Genomic DNA, 17,358 nt, shown 5'->3' on the forward strand with positions numbered 1-17,358 from the left:
AGCCTTCTCCAGCTAACCCTTCGCGAACGCGAGGGCCTACTCGCGAACGCGAAGGCCATTTTCTCTGCAACACTGATCATCAATTTCTGTAATTTCAAATCATCATGAAATGGTCCGATTGACCACCCGAAACTCACCCGAGGTCCTCGGGACCTCTACAAAACATGCCAACATATCCCATAACCTCATTAGATCTTGTGTCAACCTTTGGAACACTCAAAACAACATTAAAACATCAAATTTGCATCGAATTCAAGCCTAAAATTTTCAAAATCTTCCGAATTACTCTTTTGATCAAAAACCCAACCAAACTACGTCCGAATGACCTAAAATTTTGCACATACATCACAAATAACACAACGGAGCTACTGTAACTTCCATAATTTCATTCCGACCCCTATATCAAAGCCTCATCTATCAACAAGAAAACGCCAAAATCTCAATTTCGCCAATTCAAGCCTAAACCTTCCACGGACTTCCAAAATGCATTTCGATCATGCTCCTAAGTCCCAAATCACCTAAAGGAGCTAACCAAATCATAAAAATTCTGATCCGAGATCATATACAAACAAGTCAAATCTTGGTCAAACCTTTCAAATTTCAAGCTTCAAGTTGAGAACTGTTCTTCCAAGTTCATTCTGATTACACTGAAAACCAAAACCAACGATTTACATAAGTCATAATACATCACACGGGACAAGTCATGCCCGTGAACTGGAGAGCAAAGTGCAAAAGCTCAAAACGACCGGTCGGGTCGTTACATCGACCTAATGATTTTTACTTTTTTATCTAATTGTTTTTCAACCTCATTAACAAACACTTTGAGAGCATTTGTTGCTTGAGATTTTTCTTTCAGCAAATAAATATATCCATAGCATGAAAAATCATCGATAAAAGTGATAAAGTATTTTTCTCCACCAAAATATGAAACATCAAAGGGTCTACAAATATCGGTGTGTATAATTTCAAGAAGCTGGGTGCTTCTTGTGGCACCTTTCTTACTATGCTTAGGTTGTTTTCCCTTAATGCAATCCAGACATATATAAGATCAGTAAAATTTTGATTCAAAAGAATCTCATTCTTTACTAATCTTTCTAACCTTTCTTTGGATATATGATCCAAATGTCTATACCAAAAGTAAGCAGAACTTTCATCTAGTGAACTACGTTTAATTCCAACATTATGTTGAATAGTAAGAAGGGATTCAAAAATATATCGAGTTTCAATTTATATAAACCATCACTAAGAAAATCAGAACCATAAAAAATAGCATTCTTATATAAATTGAAACATCCATTTCCAAACTTTAAATCAAATCCAGAAACATCAAGTCTTGAAAGAGAAATTAAATTCCTAGAAACTGAAGGTACATAATGAGTCTGTAATAGATCAAGGTGACGTCCAGTCTCCATGATCAAACGATAAGTCCCTATACCTTCAATTGGAGCCTTCATACGATTTCCCATGAACAAGAAATCCTTATTTGGATTTGTAGTTTGGATCGTAAGGAATCCCTACAACATAGTAAATACATGAGCAGTTGCACCAGAATCAAGCCACCAAGTATATTAGGAACTTCTACTAAATTTGATTCGAAACATACAAAAGCACTAATTGTCCCTTTCTTTTCGAACCAAACTTTACGTTTCAGGCAATCTTTCTGATAGTGTCCTTCCTTATTACAGAAATGACATGTATCTGCTTTATGTTCCTTGTTAGCATCCTGTTGAGCTTTATCAAGTGCTTTCTTCTTCTTGACCTTGTTGGCCTTCACTTTAAGTCCTTTACCAGCTCATTGGCCCATGAGGTTAATTGAATGACTCCCTTGTTTCTTAAGTCTTGACTCCTCCTGAATAAGCATACTGGACAATTCACTAACATTCCACTTATCCTTAATAGTGTTATAGTTAATTTGAGAAGGTCCATACTCAGGAGGCAACTAGTTCAGAATAAACTGAACCAAGAAGGAATCATCCACTTTCATCTCCAAGGTCTAAAGTCTTGCTGCAATGTTAGTAATCTCGATGATATGATTTTGCATACTACGCGACCCATCAAACTTCATGGTCGTGAGTTCAGCCATTAGTGTACCAGCGAGAGACTTATCTGCAGAACGAAAACGTTCTTCCACAAACTTTAGGTATTCTCTGACACTTTCTATTTGTGGAATAGTACTCTTAATGTTGTTGGCAATATTCATTCGCATAACACATAAGGCTTAGCCTGTTAAAGCATTCTCATGCTTTATGGAAAGACTTCTCATCCGCACTGCTCGAATCAGTAATGGCAGCGGGCTTATCATTCAGCAGAGCCAAGTCAAGATCCATCACACCTAAGTGGAACTGGACTTGTTCACGCCATTCCGAGAAGTTCAATCCGTTGAACACAGTAACAGACGAAGCAAGCGAATGAAAAGGAATAGCTGCAAAATAGATAATACATGCTCACAAATCAACATGGATTCAACAGAACATTTAAAGCATATCGCAATTCTTCTTTGGGTAAATACTACGATACACTATCATAATTTAAATTTCATTTAGTCTTTAATAGGTAATAAATATTTTTTAACCAAATATATATGCCATCTTTGGACAGATAATATATATTTGACTAAGAATATTAATTTATCTTATCATATTCACTATTCATAGAATAATAGATTCACCTTTGGGTAAATCCTTAAGTTCTAGCAATAGTAAAAATTAATTTATCCACTAATATTTAATTATAGGCATTTCATTAATTTCATGGAACTACAATTTTATGTATGCATACTTTTGATTAACATACTAGTTTGGCCACTTTGGCGACTAACAAACTATATAAACATAAATGTACACAAAAAATAGAGATCTTAAGATTTTATGCACGTGAATACTTTAAACAATCTAGTTTGATCATTTTGGTGACTAACAAACTATATAGATTTAAACACATACACTACTCATTGCATAATTCCACTTTCAATTATTAAATAATACTATTAATAATGGTATTAAATAATAGAGACTATTAGCCTAAAAAATTACTATAAGGCAAACATAACTGAACAATTCTAGTCTCAAGTTAAACATAATGAAACCAGTAAATTTGTTAATTTTAACTGATGCATAGAGCTAATGGGGTCAAACATCAACCTAATTTAGTAAGACCCTCACAATCTTTCTGTTCCCGGCTTTAATAAAGTCTTTGGATTTAACTAAAATGGCAGATGATTCATGCTGCCATCCCACTTAATTGTATTTTGCCCATTATAACTTGTTCATACCAAACATAATAAGTTTTCTGGTTAGTTACTTATTCTTGATCTGAGGCGTGGTTGACGGCTACATTCAATGATTATTTAATTTATTTATCTATTATGTCAACCAGATCCACCGCCGCAAGATTGTATCTAACCAGAAGGCTTGCTTTTGAGATTGAATCTCAATTTTCTAGATCTGCTAGAGATTCAAATTAGTTATGTTGGTTTTCAGAAAACTTAAGGCTCAATTTTCTGAATCGGAAGAGGCAATAAATATTTTCATAGAAAAAGATTATCAGTTCCAGGCTCACGATACCACATGTAGGCATAAACTTTAATTCATACTAGGATCTTGAACATGATAATCTTACACGAAATCGTTACAAAAAAACATATCTGAATCGTGAGTCATCATCGTAAAGCGGAAGCATTAATTGATAAATCGGTTTCTCGGCCCTTGCTCTAGCTTTCGTTACCGCCGCCTTTAGTGATGGGAGAAAGAAAGAATACGGTAACCCTAATGGGTGGGGAGAGGACTAATTTATAGAGGTTCTTATTTAATCCGGTACGTCCATCAAGTAATCGATCGGACGGATGGGATTTGCTCATTAATTAAATATTAATTATGGGTCTTAAACTTATTGGGCCACCAATAAATTAATGTAAGAAAATCTTACACGAAGAGCATTACCGAACGACCACGCACGATTAACAAAGGACTGTGATATTCGTGTTCGACCAGATGCAACGGCATGAATCTCGACACGTATCAACGGCAGATAAGTGATTATCGAAGAGGAAGATTTTTACCTTTCTTAGAGATGTAGTTAAGGTAAAACTCCCCTACTATATAGAGGGGAAGCTGATTATTCATTAAATACATTGTAACACACATATCAAGGGAATATACACTTGTTTTATCTGCTTCTAAAGATTATTCTAAGTTCTTAGTTTTGTTCATAGCCCTTCATAAAGGTTTGGTTCTAAATCGAAAGCAGGCTAATTGTTTGGACCACAACCGCGCCCGAACTTGGTCTTACGACTGGTTTGGTCATTTATTCAATCTTTAATATGTACATCTAATGCTATTACTTGTTTGTATTGATTTAGTCATATTCTTAAAACCACGTATAAATTCAATTGTTATCCATTTTTAAAGGTAAACAATTGCTTTCCTAAGGGTGTACAAAATGCAAAATGTACTAGTAAAGGAGAACGAATAAAGTACTTTATGGCTAGTAAATACATAAATTTGAAAAAAGAAAAACGATAATGGGAAATTAATAGACTATTCACACATAGGTTATAACACGTTTCATCTTTATGACATGAATAATAATCTGCGAATTATTTTACAAGGATTGTCAAGTGCTACACATCTTCTTCTTCCTCTTTATCTCGTAAAAGATAAACGCGGGTACTAATAATATGATTTTTAATATGTAAACACTTCTAATTAAGCACGGGTACAAATTATTCGAAATTTTAGTTTTTCTTATGCTTTCAACCAAAGAAATAGTTTCCAAATTAAGTTCTATTTCGTTTCAGATAAGACACCTAACCAGCATATACTTATCAGGCACTGACAAAAAAGATTGGCGGAGTTCCCTAAAAGGTCCCTCTTCTATTTACCATTCTGTCAGCCGAGTAGTTAAGGATAAGTACGAAATTTCAAAGCCAACACCTTTCGTTTACACTTCATAAAAAACTTCCACTCAAAAGTCGAGATAACCATTAATAAAACCCTTTTGGCATCACAAATTTTTTGGTGTTATTTGCTCCTTTACAATTTTGAATTTAAGAAAATGATTTTTTTAGATCTTATATGTAAAAGAGAAATATCTTACGTATAAAAATAATTTTTTTTATATAAAAAAAAAAGATTGAGTCATAAAACTAAAAATAAATTTATAAAGAACCAAAAAACCTATTGACCCTCACAAATTGTCTGGAAGAGATTGCATTGAACATTTTCATTCACTATATTTCAGCTACCTGATGTCAAGATGACCCTTGCACTTTTCTTAAGCTCTTTTACACTACAAAAGTAACAAAAACACCTAGGCATATGTTAAATAGAATGATGAGGTTTCTTTTCTGGTACTGGCCTAAATATGCCGATGCAGTGCCACTTGCATGTAAATGACATTTCGCATTCATACATACATGATCTTTAATGTGGATTTAGGAAGTATAGGTAGCAAAATATTGGATAATTTTAAGGAAAAAGGTTTAAATTTGTCCATGAATTTTCTTTGTTTTCATTACAGTTTTGGTTTATTAAAATCGTCATTAACGGAGTTGCAGCGTGAAATAATTAAATTCCACGTGTCCAAAAATTTTCGAGAAAACAAAGTTCAAATATACTTCCTATCTATTGATTATGGTTTAAAATCACTCTCATATTGGAGCTCCATTAGGGATCAAGGAAAAAAATGAGACTTCTTCTTGACGGTGAGAGTAATATTAGACCAAAATCTTAGGTAAAATTGTTCAATTTCGAACAGTACAAGGGGAAATTTACTCATTTTCCTTAGTTTTAATGTCACTTGAAAATTTAAGTAAACCTAAAATTTTAGCACAATGGTGAAATCGAAAATACTCTCATATACTTGTTGTTTATAACAAATCAAGAAATTTAATCTTCTTAGTTAAAAATTAAAAGAGAAAACACGTATAATGGTAAAGTGATAAGTGTGAATATAAAAAAATGCACATCTGAATTTTATTAATTTAAAGTAAATATCGAATTTAAAAAAAGTAAATATCGAATAAAGGTAAGCTTGTATTGATCCAAAACCTTTATATGGCATTTGTAAAAAATTACGCAACCCATATGAAATTCCACAAGCGCGTCGCAGGGTGTGGCGCGGGATGCGGCGCGCCTGTACAAATTTTACAGAGCCAGAGTCCTATTTCGCTCAAGAAAGGGTGTTTCGTCTGAGCCCGACCCTACTTGGTATAAATACATATAAAATGCTATTTTGAGGACTTTTGACACATCTTAGACCTAGGGAGACTATTTTGGAAGGGAGAAGACGTTTGAAACAATTTCCGGAGGAGAGAATCATCGAGTTCTTCATTCCTTCATCTTTACTTTGTAATTTAATTATGCAAATTATTTGAAATTGTTACTGTGAGTATGAGTAGCTAAACTCCTAATTTAGGGTTTTGATGGAACATATTGGAGGACGATTTTCTTGTTACGTTAATATAGATTTGCCGTAGTATTTTCTCTATTTGTTCAACTATATTATTATTGATGTTGATTGAAGGGCCCTCAATCGACTGTGCCTATTTAGTATGCATTATTCGGGAGAGAGTGCATATTTAGGTAGTTGTTGAACAACATTACTCCTAACATATATTAGGGATCAATACGAAGGGTTTAAAGGTGGGATTAGGGATAACGAAATCTTGGTGCATTCTGAGTGAGCTGTACTTAAGTCCAGCTAGCATAATTTGGGAGACTATGTCTAATATATTGTGGTAATTACTCGGGAGAGAGTTACAGCAGTTAAAATTCTCATGATCGGTAAAGAAGACTTAGGCAAATTTATAGAAAATGTAGCGAAAAGGATTCCGACAATAGGGGAAGTCATAACCTTAGATCATTGCAATTCTTGTCTACAACTCGTTCGTAGTTAGTTATTATTTATTGCATTTTCATTATGCAATATTTAGTTAGTAAGCATTCAATTTGTTACTTAAATATTTCTGAAGATTGATTGCGTGAATTTGTGCGAGTCTAGTAGCTATGTTTAATAGGTTAACTCATTGTGAGATTCGATTCCGGACTTATTAACCGGAATATATTTGCAACGACCGCTAAGTCCTTTTTATAAAGCATAGTTATGCATGATCAAATTTTAGCGACATTGTCGGGGAATTAACGGTGTTATTAATTGCAGCTAAAAGAAGTGCTAGAATTCTTAGTGTAGTCAATTTTCTTTATTTTAAACTAAATACATTGAAATTCTAACGTTTGTAGTCTTGGGTGTTACAGGTGCATGCCTAGAAACTCCTCAAGAACTGGTGAATTGTTCAAAGCATTATCAGATCCTGAGAAAGTTTTCAAGGCACTGAATCGAGCAAAAAAGAAGGGCAAACAGCAATAGAACTCAACAGAACAAATCGAACCAGACATGGATGATGGAGTAGAAAATCCAAACAACAGAAACAATACGAATGACCCGAACAATCAGGGTGTGGTGCCTCTTGTGCCAGAAGCAGCATTGTATGACGGGGCACAACCCACCACCACCAATCTGGCAACCGCAATTGCAGTCCCTCGGATACAAGCGGAATTATTTCAAATCACAAACAACATGCTACATTTGTTGCAGAACAAGGGACTATTCTCAGGGTCATACATCGAAGATCCTCAGCAGCATCTGAAGAATTTCCTGTCGATATGTGCCACGCAAAGGCAACCTAATGTGACGCTGGAAGCAATAAAGCTGTTATTGTTTCCATTCTCAGTGACGAGAGAGGCTCAGGCTTGGCTTAATTCACTCCCCATAAAATCCATCACTACTTGGGAGGAATTAGTCAAGTAATTTGTGAACAAGTTCTACCAACCCATTTAGATTGCTAAACAAATTGATGAAATGTTGAGTTTCAGGCAGAAACCAACAAAAACATTACAAGAAACGTGGGAGAGGTTGAAGGGTATGCTGGTTAGGCTCCCACATCATGGCATTCTGGAGCAAATGTTGGTGCAGAGGTTTTACATGGGATTGGCAGACAACTTAAAGGCAAATATGGATGTTTCAGTAGGTGGAGCATTTTTTAGCAAAACATTCAGAGAAAGCAAGATCCTACTTGATAAGATGGCCCAAAACTCAAGATGGATGACAAGAGACTCTACAATCACTCCTGTAGTTCATTCACTGGCTTTGGACCCAAATAACTCCATAACTGAAAATATGGCCACTCTAGTGACGCAAATGAGTATCCTTACCAAAAAGATAGATGAATCAGGCCAGGAGCAGTAGGTACACATAGTTGATGCAACTAATGGGGGCTTATGTACACCATGCATTAACCAACCATATGTTTGCTCGTGGAAAGCGGAAGGCAAAACCAACAATATCAGGAAAATATGAACTATGTGGCCAACTATGGGGGACAGAGGCAAGGTGGTCAGAATTAGGGTCAGTAGAATCAACAATACAGACCAGCACAACAGCCGTACAATAATAGCAACAATCCTAGAGCTATGCGACCACAGGGTCAAGTTGTGCCTTACCAAAGGCAACAGGGTTACAACCAGCAAAATCAGCAACTGGATTATCAACAACCTCAACAATAATAGATTGTGAGACAAGATGATGGGTTTGTTGAACTTAAAGGAATGCTGAATAACAATAACAGAATGCTGCAACAACTGATTGGTACTACTAGAAAATTAACTGAGAGAGTAAACTCACATGGATCAGCGATAAAGTGTATTGAGGTTCAATTAGGACAGATTTTGATGGCTTTAAATAATCGTCCCCAAAGTACGTTACATGTAGACACACAAATCAATCCAAAAGAGTAGGGCCCAAAACAGCTTATGGTAGTGAGTCTACGAAATGGTAGAGACCTAGATCTAGAGCAAGAAATGGCTCGTGAAAGCCGACCTACTGAAACATTTGTGCTAGTACCCATTGAGATAGATGATTCAACAGGGTTAAATGAGGTAATGGTACAACATGCACATGAGAACACCAGCAAAGAAAAAGAGGTTGCGAAGGAGACTGGGGTAGCACAAGCAACGATAGTAGAAGAAATGCCTAAGTAAGATAAAACTCAAATCACAGGGAAGAAGCGACCTCCAGCACCATTCCCATAGAGATTGGCCAAGTATCAGAAAGATGAGTAGTATAAGAAATTCTTGGAGATGTTGAAACAAATTCAGGTGAACATTCCATTGATTGATGCCTTAAAGGAAATGTCTGGTTATGCAAAAATGATGAAGGACTTGATGTATCGTAAGTTAGACTTTCAAGACTTGGCCACGGTTACACTGGCTCAGACATGTAGTGTTGTTGTGACGAGACTCACAACTGAGAAACTGTCTAATCCGGGGAGTTTCACAATCCCATGCACAATAGGCAACAATGCATATGCCAAGGTACTTTGTGATTTAGGGGCAAGCATAAACTTGATGCCCCTGGCTATTTACAAAAGTTTAGGCATTGGAAGAGCTAGACCCATATCCATGTTACTACAACTGGATAACCGGATAGTGAAGAGGCATTTTGGTATCCTTGATGATGTATTAGTACAGGTTGAGAAGTTTGTGTTCCCAGCAGATTTTGTCATTCTTGATTGTCGGGTTGACGAGGAGATTCCCATAATTTTGGGAAGACCATTCTTGGCAACTAGGATAACTTTAATTGACTGTGAAATTGGAGAGCTCAAAATGAGACTAAATAATGAAGAAATAATATTCAACGTGTATAAATCTATGTCGTGACCAAGTGAATTTGCTAACTGCTCTCTAATAGAAGTCGTGGATGTAATTTTGGAGGAGGAAGATGAGACATTGAACACCAAAGATCCTCTAGAAGCCAGTCTCATGAACTTAGATGAAGCAAATAGAGAGGACTTGGCAGAGTGGCTACTAGCTCTTGAAGGCCAAGGGTTTTGGAGAAGGGAGCTCGGAGTTGAGCCTTTGCACTAGGAAGAAAGGAAAACTTCTCTAGCTAAGCCAACGATAGAAGAGCCACCAAAGTTGGACCTGAATCCCCTACCACCTCATCTCAGGTATACTTTCTTGGGACCTAACTCAACTTTACATGATATTATCTCATCTAGTTTGTTACATGTGCAGGTAGAACAACTTTTGCAGGTATTGATGGTGTGCAAAACTACAATTGGTTGGACCATTTCAGACATTAAGAGTATCAGCCCGGCCTTCTGTATGCATAAGATTTTACTGGAAGATGGGCACAAACCTTCCAGAGAACATCAAAGAAGGTTGAACCCTAATATGAAAGAAGTGGTGAAGAAAGAAGTGAGTAAGTGGTTAGATGCAGAAATCATATTCCCCATCTCTGACAGTAATTGGGTCAGCCCAGTTCAGTGTGTGCCAAAGAAGGGTCGTATGACGGTAGTGAAAAATGAGAAGAACAAGTTGATCTCAACACAAACAGTTACATGTTGGCAAATCTGTATGGATTACAGAAATTTGAACATGGCTACCCGGATAGACCATTTCCCACTGCCATTCATTGATCAGATGCTAGATAGATTGGCAGGGAGGTCCAATTTCTGCTTTCTGGATGGGTACTCGGGGGTATAATCAGATCTCTATTGCCCTAGAGGATAGAGAAAAAATGTCGTTCACCTGCCCTTATGGTATCTATGCCTTTTGGAGAATGACGTTTGGCCTATGCAACGCACCCTCCACATTCCAAAGGTGCATGATGGCCATCTTCACAGATACGGTAGAGTAAATAATGGAGGTTTTCATGGATGGCTTCCCAGTGGTGGGGAACTCATTCGATAATCGCCTTATGAACTTGAGAAGAGTATTGAAAAGGTGCATCGAGACTAATCTAGTACTCAACTAGGAAAAGTGCCATTTCATGGAACAGGAGGGTATAGTCTCGGGGCACCTAGTGTCGAGTAAAGGCATTAAGGTAGATCGTGCAAAGGTTGATGTGATCGAAAAGCTTCCACCACCCACTTCTGTCAAAATAATAAGAAGTATCCTCAGGCACGCCGGCTTCTATAGGATATTTATAAACGATTTTTCCAAAATTTCTAACATTTTGTGTAAATTGCTTGAAAAAGATTACCCTTTTGTGTTTTTTGATGACTGCATGGTAGCTTTTGAGGAATTAAAGAAGAGGCTAGTAACAACACCTATCATGGTTGCACCTGACTGGGAGCAACCATTTGAGCTGATGTATGATGCGAGCGACTATGCTGTGGGAGCAGTTATTGGGCAGCGAAAAGACAAAATCATGCATCCAATATACTACGCAAGTAGAACTCTGAGTGATGCCCAACTAAATTACACAGTGACCGAGAAGGAGATTCTAGCAGTGGTGTTCGCATTTGGACAATTCAGGCCATACCTGATAGGCTCAAAGATAATTGTTTATATTGACCATGCTGCTCTCATGTACTTAATGGAGAAAAAAGAGTCAAAGTCGCGCCTGATTCGATGGGTGCTACTGCTGCAAGAATTCGACTTGGAAATTCGTGAGCAAAAGAGAACGGAGAACCAAGTGGCGGATCTAGGCTGGAGGGAGCCGAGAAAAAGGTTGAGGTGGAAGAGATTGTGGAGACTTTCCTGGATGAACAACTATTAGCTACGAGTCTTGAGGTAGCGCCATGGTATGCAGACATTGCTAACTACCTGGCGAGCGGCGTTGTCCCTTATGACCTCTCCTATGTCCAAAAGAAAAAGTTCTTTCGTGATTGTCGTATGTATTATTGGGATGAGCCTTATCTATTCAGGATTTGTGTTGATAACATGATTCGAAGATGTATCACCGAGAGAGACCAATCTTTTATTTTGCAGGCATGTCACTCGTCACCATATGGTGGCCATTTCGGGGGAGCAAGGACATCGGCGAAAGTGTTGGAGTCGAGCTTCTACTGGCCGACATTGTTCAAAGATGCACACTTATGGGTGAAGGGTTGTGATGAATGCCAACGCATCGAGAATATTTCCTGCCAACATAAGATGCCTATGAACCCAATTCAGGAGGTAGAAGTGTTTGACGTATGGGGAATCGATTTCATGGGGAATTCTGTCAGCTAATATGGCAACAAGTACATACTCGTAGTTGTGGACTACGTGTCCAAATGGGTGGAGGCTGCAGGGCTCCCTACAAATGATGCAAAGGGGGTAATTGGTTTTTTGAGAAAGAAGATATTCACCCGATTTGGCACTCCAAGGGCAATAATCAGTGACGGAGGCACTCACTTCTGTAATCGAACCTTTGCAAAGTTGTTATAAAAGTATGATGTATGCCACAAGGTTGCCACCCTATATCATCCACAAACGAGTGAGCAAGTGGAAGTTTCGAACAGAGTGATAAAGAGCGTTTTGACAAAGACTGTGAGTGCTACAAAATTGGATTGGGCGAGAAAGTTAGATGATACCCTATGGGCCTATCGTACCGCTTTCAAAACTCTGATTGGCATGTCGTCATACAAATTGGTGTTTAGGAAAGCGTGTCACTTACCAGTGGACCATTTCAATTGTTGGGCCCTCAAATTATATGCTTGCGCTTCAAATGTCCAGTTATAGCTAGACCATTTCAATTCTTGATTTTTTCAGTGTTGGGCCCTCAAATGATATGCTTGTGCTTCAAATGTCCCGTCCTGGGCGAGAGGGGAGGTGTTAGAATTGTCCTGCATTAGTTGTAAATGGGGATATTGGTCTTGTTATATGGTTTGAGCAATCCTCTGTCTCATAAATTAATTTTGAAGTTGAGTTAGACCTAACTTTTATTTCTTGGATTACAAAAATTAAAGTACGGAAATGAAAAAAAACACAACGAACATGGATATCTAATGAGAAACTGACCAACTATCTGTTGCCATACGTTAAAATCGAGGTGGATTCAGTCTCTATGGGCTATTTAGTAATTGGATTTGTGTCACAGATATTTTAAAGTCTGTCTCAATAGTGGAATAGGTATGGAAGATATTGGATTTGAGTTGAGTCCAAGATATTTTGAAGTCGTACTCAAAAGTAGAATAAGTATGGAAGATATTATTTTTTCTGTGACCATCTTAGAGGACAGAAGATATTAGTATTCTCATGACCTTCGTTGACCCCTCATTTGGTGTGAAGGGAAAAAGGGAAAAGCAACTGAAAGGTCTATATTTATGGAAAGAAATAAGTGCGCTGACTAAGAACAGGCAACAGACATAAGAATATGTCTTAAATCCTAAAACTATAAATTAAATGACCAGGGAGCCAATGCTTTGGTGATAGTACATGTGATACTTCGCAATTTATAGTCGGTTCCAAATCCGTACAAAAAAAAAAAAGGAAAGAAAGAGAGTCGCAGTCGGTTAATAATTAGATAGTGTAACTATTGTTAGTGTTCTCGTATTCATGTACTAGCCTTTTTCCCCACCATATTCATGTACCAACCTGAATAGAATAGAATGGATACGACGGATACATATAATCGACTTAATTAGATTGACCATTATGTCAAATGTTTATCTCTACACAACCAATTGAAAGAAAGGAAAGAAAATAGACACTGATGTTGTGAATAGTGTAAGAGAGTGGATACTTCTGCTGTTATTGATATCTATTTCCTTTATCTTTTGATGTTGTCTTTAATTTTTAGGCTTATAAATAGCCTTATATTCGGATGATTAAACACACAATTGAAGAAGAAAAGCTACTCCTCCTTTTTATCTCTGTTATTTTTATTTCTATTTTACTATACTGATTTTATTTATAACACGTTATGAGTACAATGTTCTAACTAAATTCATCTCTAGGTAGTGTTTAGTTTCTTCTTCAGCACATGGCGCGTTTCCTTTAAAAGCTTTTCTAGTATTGCTGCTAAGTATCCTTTTTTTTTTCTTTTGTAATATGGAACCCGCTTTAACTATTATGCTCACTATTATCACTTTGCCAACTGAAAGGATAACAATTATATGTTTCATAGGTTCAAATAATTTCTTGATGGTCGTGGATGAATGTTGTTACAGAAGATATATGACAAATGGAATCTTCTCAATTCTATAAGCAAGATACTTCCTTGCATTCACTCTGAAATTTTTTGAACCTGATTAATTGTTGGGTACTTGAATATACTTGGTTAATGGTTATGCAATAATTCTCTTATAAGCATGATATAGTATTACTACTATTTTGAGTGAGCGAACATGAAGTGACTCATAATTATAATTATAAAGCTTCTTATTGGATAATAGTTTTTATAATTTCTAACTCATATATTTTCTTTGATAGTGTCACTATGTCGAATTTATGAAAGTTTGAATTCATAGCACTTTACATCTTTGAGAAAAATTATTTATCATAGGTTCTCGATACTGAAATTCGCTTAGACACTAAAAGTTTAGGTGATAATATTACTCAAGGTAATGAAGCATCGAGTCAGGATAAAACGAAGGCTATGATTTCCCTTCATCATTATCTAGATGAAGGGTTGAAGGCTGAACATTTGACAGTAAAAGATCCACTTGAATTGTGAAGTGATTTGAAGAAAAGGTATGACCACCTTAAGGTAATGGTATTGCCAATGGCTTGGTATGAGTTGATATACTTACAGTTACAAGATTTTAAGACCGTAAGCAAGTATATTGTATTTAAAATAACTTCCAAATTAAAATTATGTGGGAAAGCTATAAATTATGAGGATTTATTAGAAAAGACTCTTACTACTTTTCATGCCTCAAAAATAGTGTTACAACATCAATACCATTAAAGTGTTTTAAAATATTTTGAGTTGATCTCATGCCATTGTCACAATCCAAAATTCCACCGTAGGTCGTGATGGCGTCTAACCATACTTGCTAAGCAAGCTAACTAACAATCAACAGAATATCTTCCAGATTCCTTTAATTAACAAAGTCATAACATATATAAAGACGGAAATAATCTCGAAATAGTATAATATCTGATATAATCATAACATGTTTCGAACATGACTAAAACTGTATAACTCCCAAGGATTTGGTGACATAAGTACACGAGCAACTACTAAATAAGTACAAGTCTGAATACATGAGCGCAACAGTCTGAGATAACGAAAATACACAGGAGATAATAAAGTACAGGTACTCAGGCATTGCGAAATGAATCCGGGGGGTGCAACTCACCCTATGTCTCTGAGGGAACACCTAGGCTCAACGAGAGGCTCCGCTCACACCCACCTGAGGATCTGCACAAAAAGATATGCAGAAGCACAGTAGGAGTACACCGTAATTGGTATCCAGTAAGCATCAAGTCTAACTTCAAAGAAATAGTAGCGAGGCTATAGACAATATGATACTTACAACAATAGCAGAGTTTAGAATTGACACAGTAGATAATCTCATGAACAACAAGTATCAAAGAAATAAATAGTCAAAAGATATAAAGCATACATTTTCAACTCAAGGTATAAGTATAACGCTACTCAGATATGGAATTTAAAGATATCATACTTCAATCAACGGAGACAAGGCTTCCAACTAGCATATATAGGTGTTATGCAACAACTAACATTTAAATGAATGCTTCTAAGCGAATCAGAGATATCTATATATTCTCAAAACTCTATAACCCACCATAATCGGTACACGATCCACGTACTACGATATACAATCCATGTATCATTGAACTTGATACACAATCCATGTAGCACTGAAATCCGATATACAATTCATGTATCGACCACACTCACAAAGCCCAAAATAACAAGGGTAATCATCTGATTCTAAAGGGATGGATCCTTATTCAAGTGCAAAAAGACTTTAGTAGCTCTCTTATAAATCAAATACTTATCTATCATGTCTTGTGTGCCATAACTGCATCTCAAACGCACGACCTTACTTTTTGTGCCACAATATTAGTCTGAGTTAAGTACTCAAATATAATATGTATGCATATACCAAAGAATTAATAGATAAAGGATACACAAGGAATTGATAAAAATCATGCGGATATATGCTCGTGGAATTTCCATATGACTACAGATAGTTCAAGCAATTCAACATATCAAGAATAATCTCTCATGCCTTCATAAATAATCATTAATTAAGGCATGATCTCTAGCATGAATAAGAAAGCGAACAGAGTCATATAAACCAAACAAATCATGAATCAAGATGAGTACACAATCAAAACAAAGCATAAAGTAGCTCAATTCTACCCCGGACATGATATAAACTTGGTAGGTGCATATACGCTTGCCACCCTGCATATACACCATCCCCAATACCTTGAACACTTAGCAATCAAGTCAATCCTAGATAGTTTTTTTCTTAACAAGGTTAGCCAAGAGACTTACCTCTTCCCGGCCAAGCTTCCGCTTTCAAAAATCACTTTTCCTTTGAGACCCTTTTCCAACTGGTTCAAATCTAGCCAAAAAGTACTTAATAAAGTCAAATGAAGCAACCCCTAATCATAAAGTTTCGATCTTGAAAGAAGTACAAGTCAACCCCGGGCCCACCGTTCGGGATTCCAAAATTGAACACAATTTCTAATTACTCATTTACCCATGAGTCCAAATATTTTATTTATATTTAAATCCAAGTCCAATTTTATGACCAAAACTCCAAAGTTTATTATCTTAGTCTCCAAGTCAAAACCCCAATTAGTTCCATATAAATCCTTAATCTAGTGGTGTAAATCCATGGGAAAAACTTGATATAAAATCAAAACTAGTGTAAAAATTCATATCTCCAAATAGTGGGTGAAAGTCTCTTCAAAAAATTCAAAATCCGAGGTCAATGGCTCAAAATATAAAATAATCGGTTACAGTCCCGAAATAACATCTTAAATGGTCTGCCGGCTATATGAAACATCACCTTCGCGATCGCAAAGTACAACCATGAAATAATCATGAAATATCTGAATATAGCGACAATAATGCAAGTACAACCATCCCACGATCTAGCGTCAAAGAGTACATAAGCACTACAGAATCTCAAAATATTGAGTCACCCTCAATACAAAGCTGCCTGAATGATAGAACAGTAATAACATAAATAAACAGAAAAGAACCCCAAAGTTTGCGAATGACATAATAGCTAACTCGTAGTCTTTTAAGTTACAATGAAAAGTTTAATTAAAATATTTTCAAATTTGAAAGGTATCATTCACTTTCAAGAAACTTAAAACAGATATTCACAGAAAGTGGAATGGAGTATGTCATGTATATTATATTTTATCTAGGCATTCCAACATCAATTTAATCTTTTGTTAATTGAAAAAAGGGTCAGAACTACTCTTGAAGTATCGAATTTGGTACCAAATACCCTCCGTCCATATATTTGAATAAAAATATTCCCACCATTATTTTTTTGACACACCTCTACCCTTAGTACTAATCCCTCTTTCTAGTAAAAAAAACTTTAATTAATATTCACGTGTCATCATCCCATTGACCTAACTTGAACCCCAT

General features: G+C 36.3%; 1 protein-coding gene and 1 non-coding gene across 2 annotated transcripts; one reads left to right on the forward strand and one right to left on the reverse strand.

Moving 5' to 3' along the window:
* Positions 1-7,842: 7,842 nt before the first annotated feature.
* Positions 7,843-7,949, reverse strand: LOC138869850 (small nucleolar RNA R71). Its single transcript, XR_011400101.1, has one exon. It is a non-coding gene; the product is annotated as a small nucleolar RNA R71 (small nucleolar RNA).
* Positions 7,950-8,855: 906 nt separating this feature from the next.
* On the forward strand, positions 8,856-11,559 carry LOC138868657 (uncharacterized). Its single transcript, XM_070146222.1, has 4 exons — positions 8,856-8,933; positions 9,153-9,614; positions 10,071-10,307; positions 10,837-11,559. Exons 1-4 carry the CDS (start codon positions 8,856-8,858, stop codon positions 11,557-11,559), a joined length of 1,500 nt encoding a protein of 499 aa, XP_070002323.1.
* Positions 11,560-17,358: the final 5,799 nt, after the last annotated feature.

This window comes from Nicotiana sylvestris, chromosome 5 (assembly GCF_000393655.2).
Source record: "Nicotiana sylvestris chromosome 5, ASM39365v2, whole genome shotgun sequence".
NCBI classification, from domain to species: Eukaryota; Viridiplantae; Streptophyta; class Magnoliopsida; order Solanales; family Solanaceae; genus Nicotiana; species Nicotiana sylvestris.

What these genes read in the sequence shown, in the direction of transcription:
- LOC138868657 (XM_070146222.1), top strand. Translation starts at nt 8,856, where the DNA reads ATGGCTCGTGAAAGCCGACCTACTGAAACATTTGTGCTAGTACCCATT. An exon ending in ATTCAACAGGGTTAAATGAG is followed by an intron (nt 8,934 to 9,152) that starts GTAATGGTACAA and finishes AAACAAATTCAG; the next exon opens with GTGAACATTCCATTGATTGA. An exon ending in CCATCTCTGACAGTAATTGG is followed by an intron (nt 10,308 to 10,836) that starts GTCAGCCCAGTT and finishes TTCATGGAACAG; the next exon opens with GAGGGTATAGTCTCGGGGCA.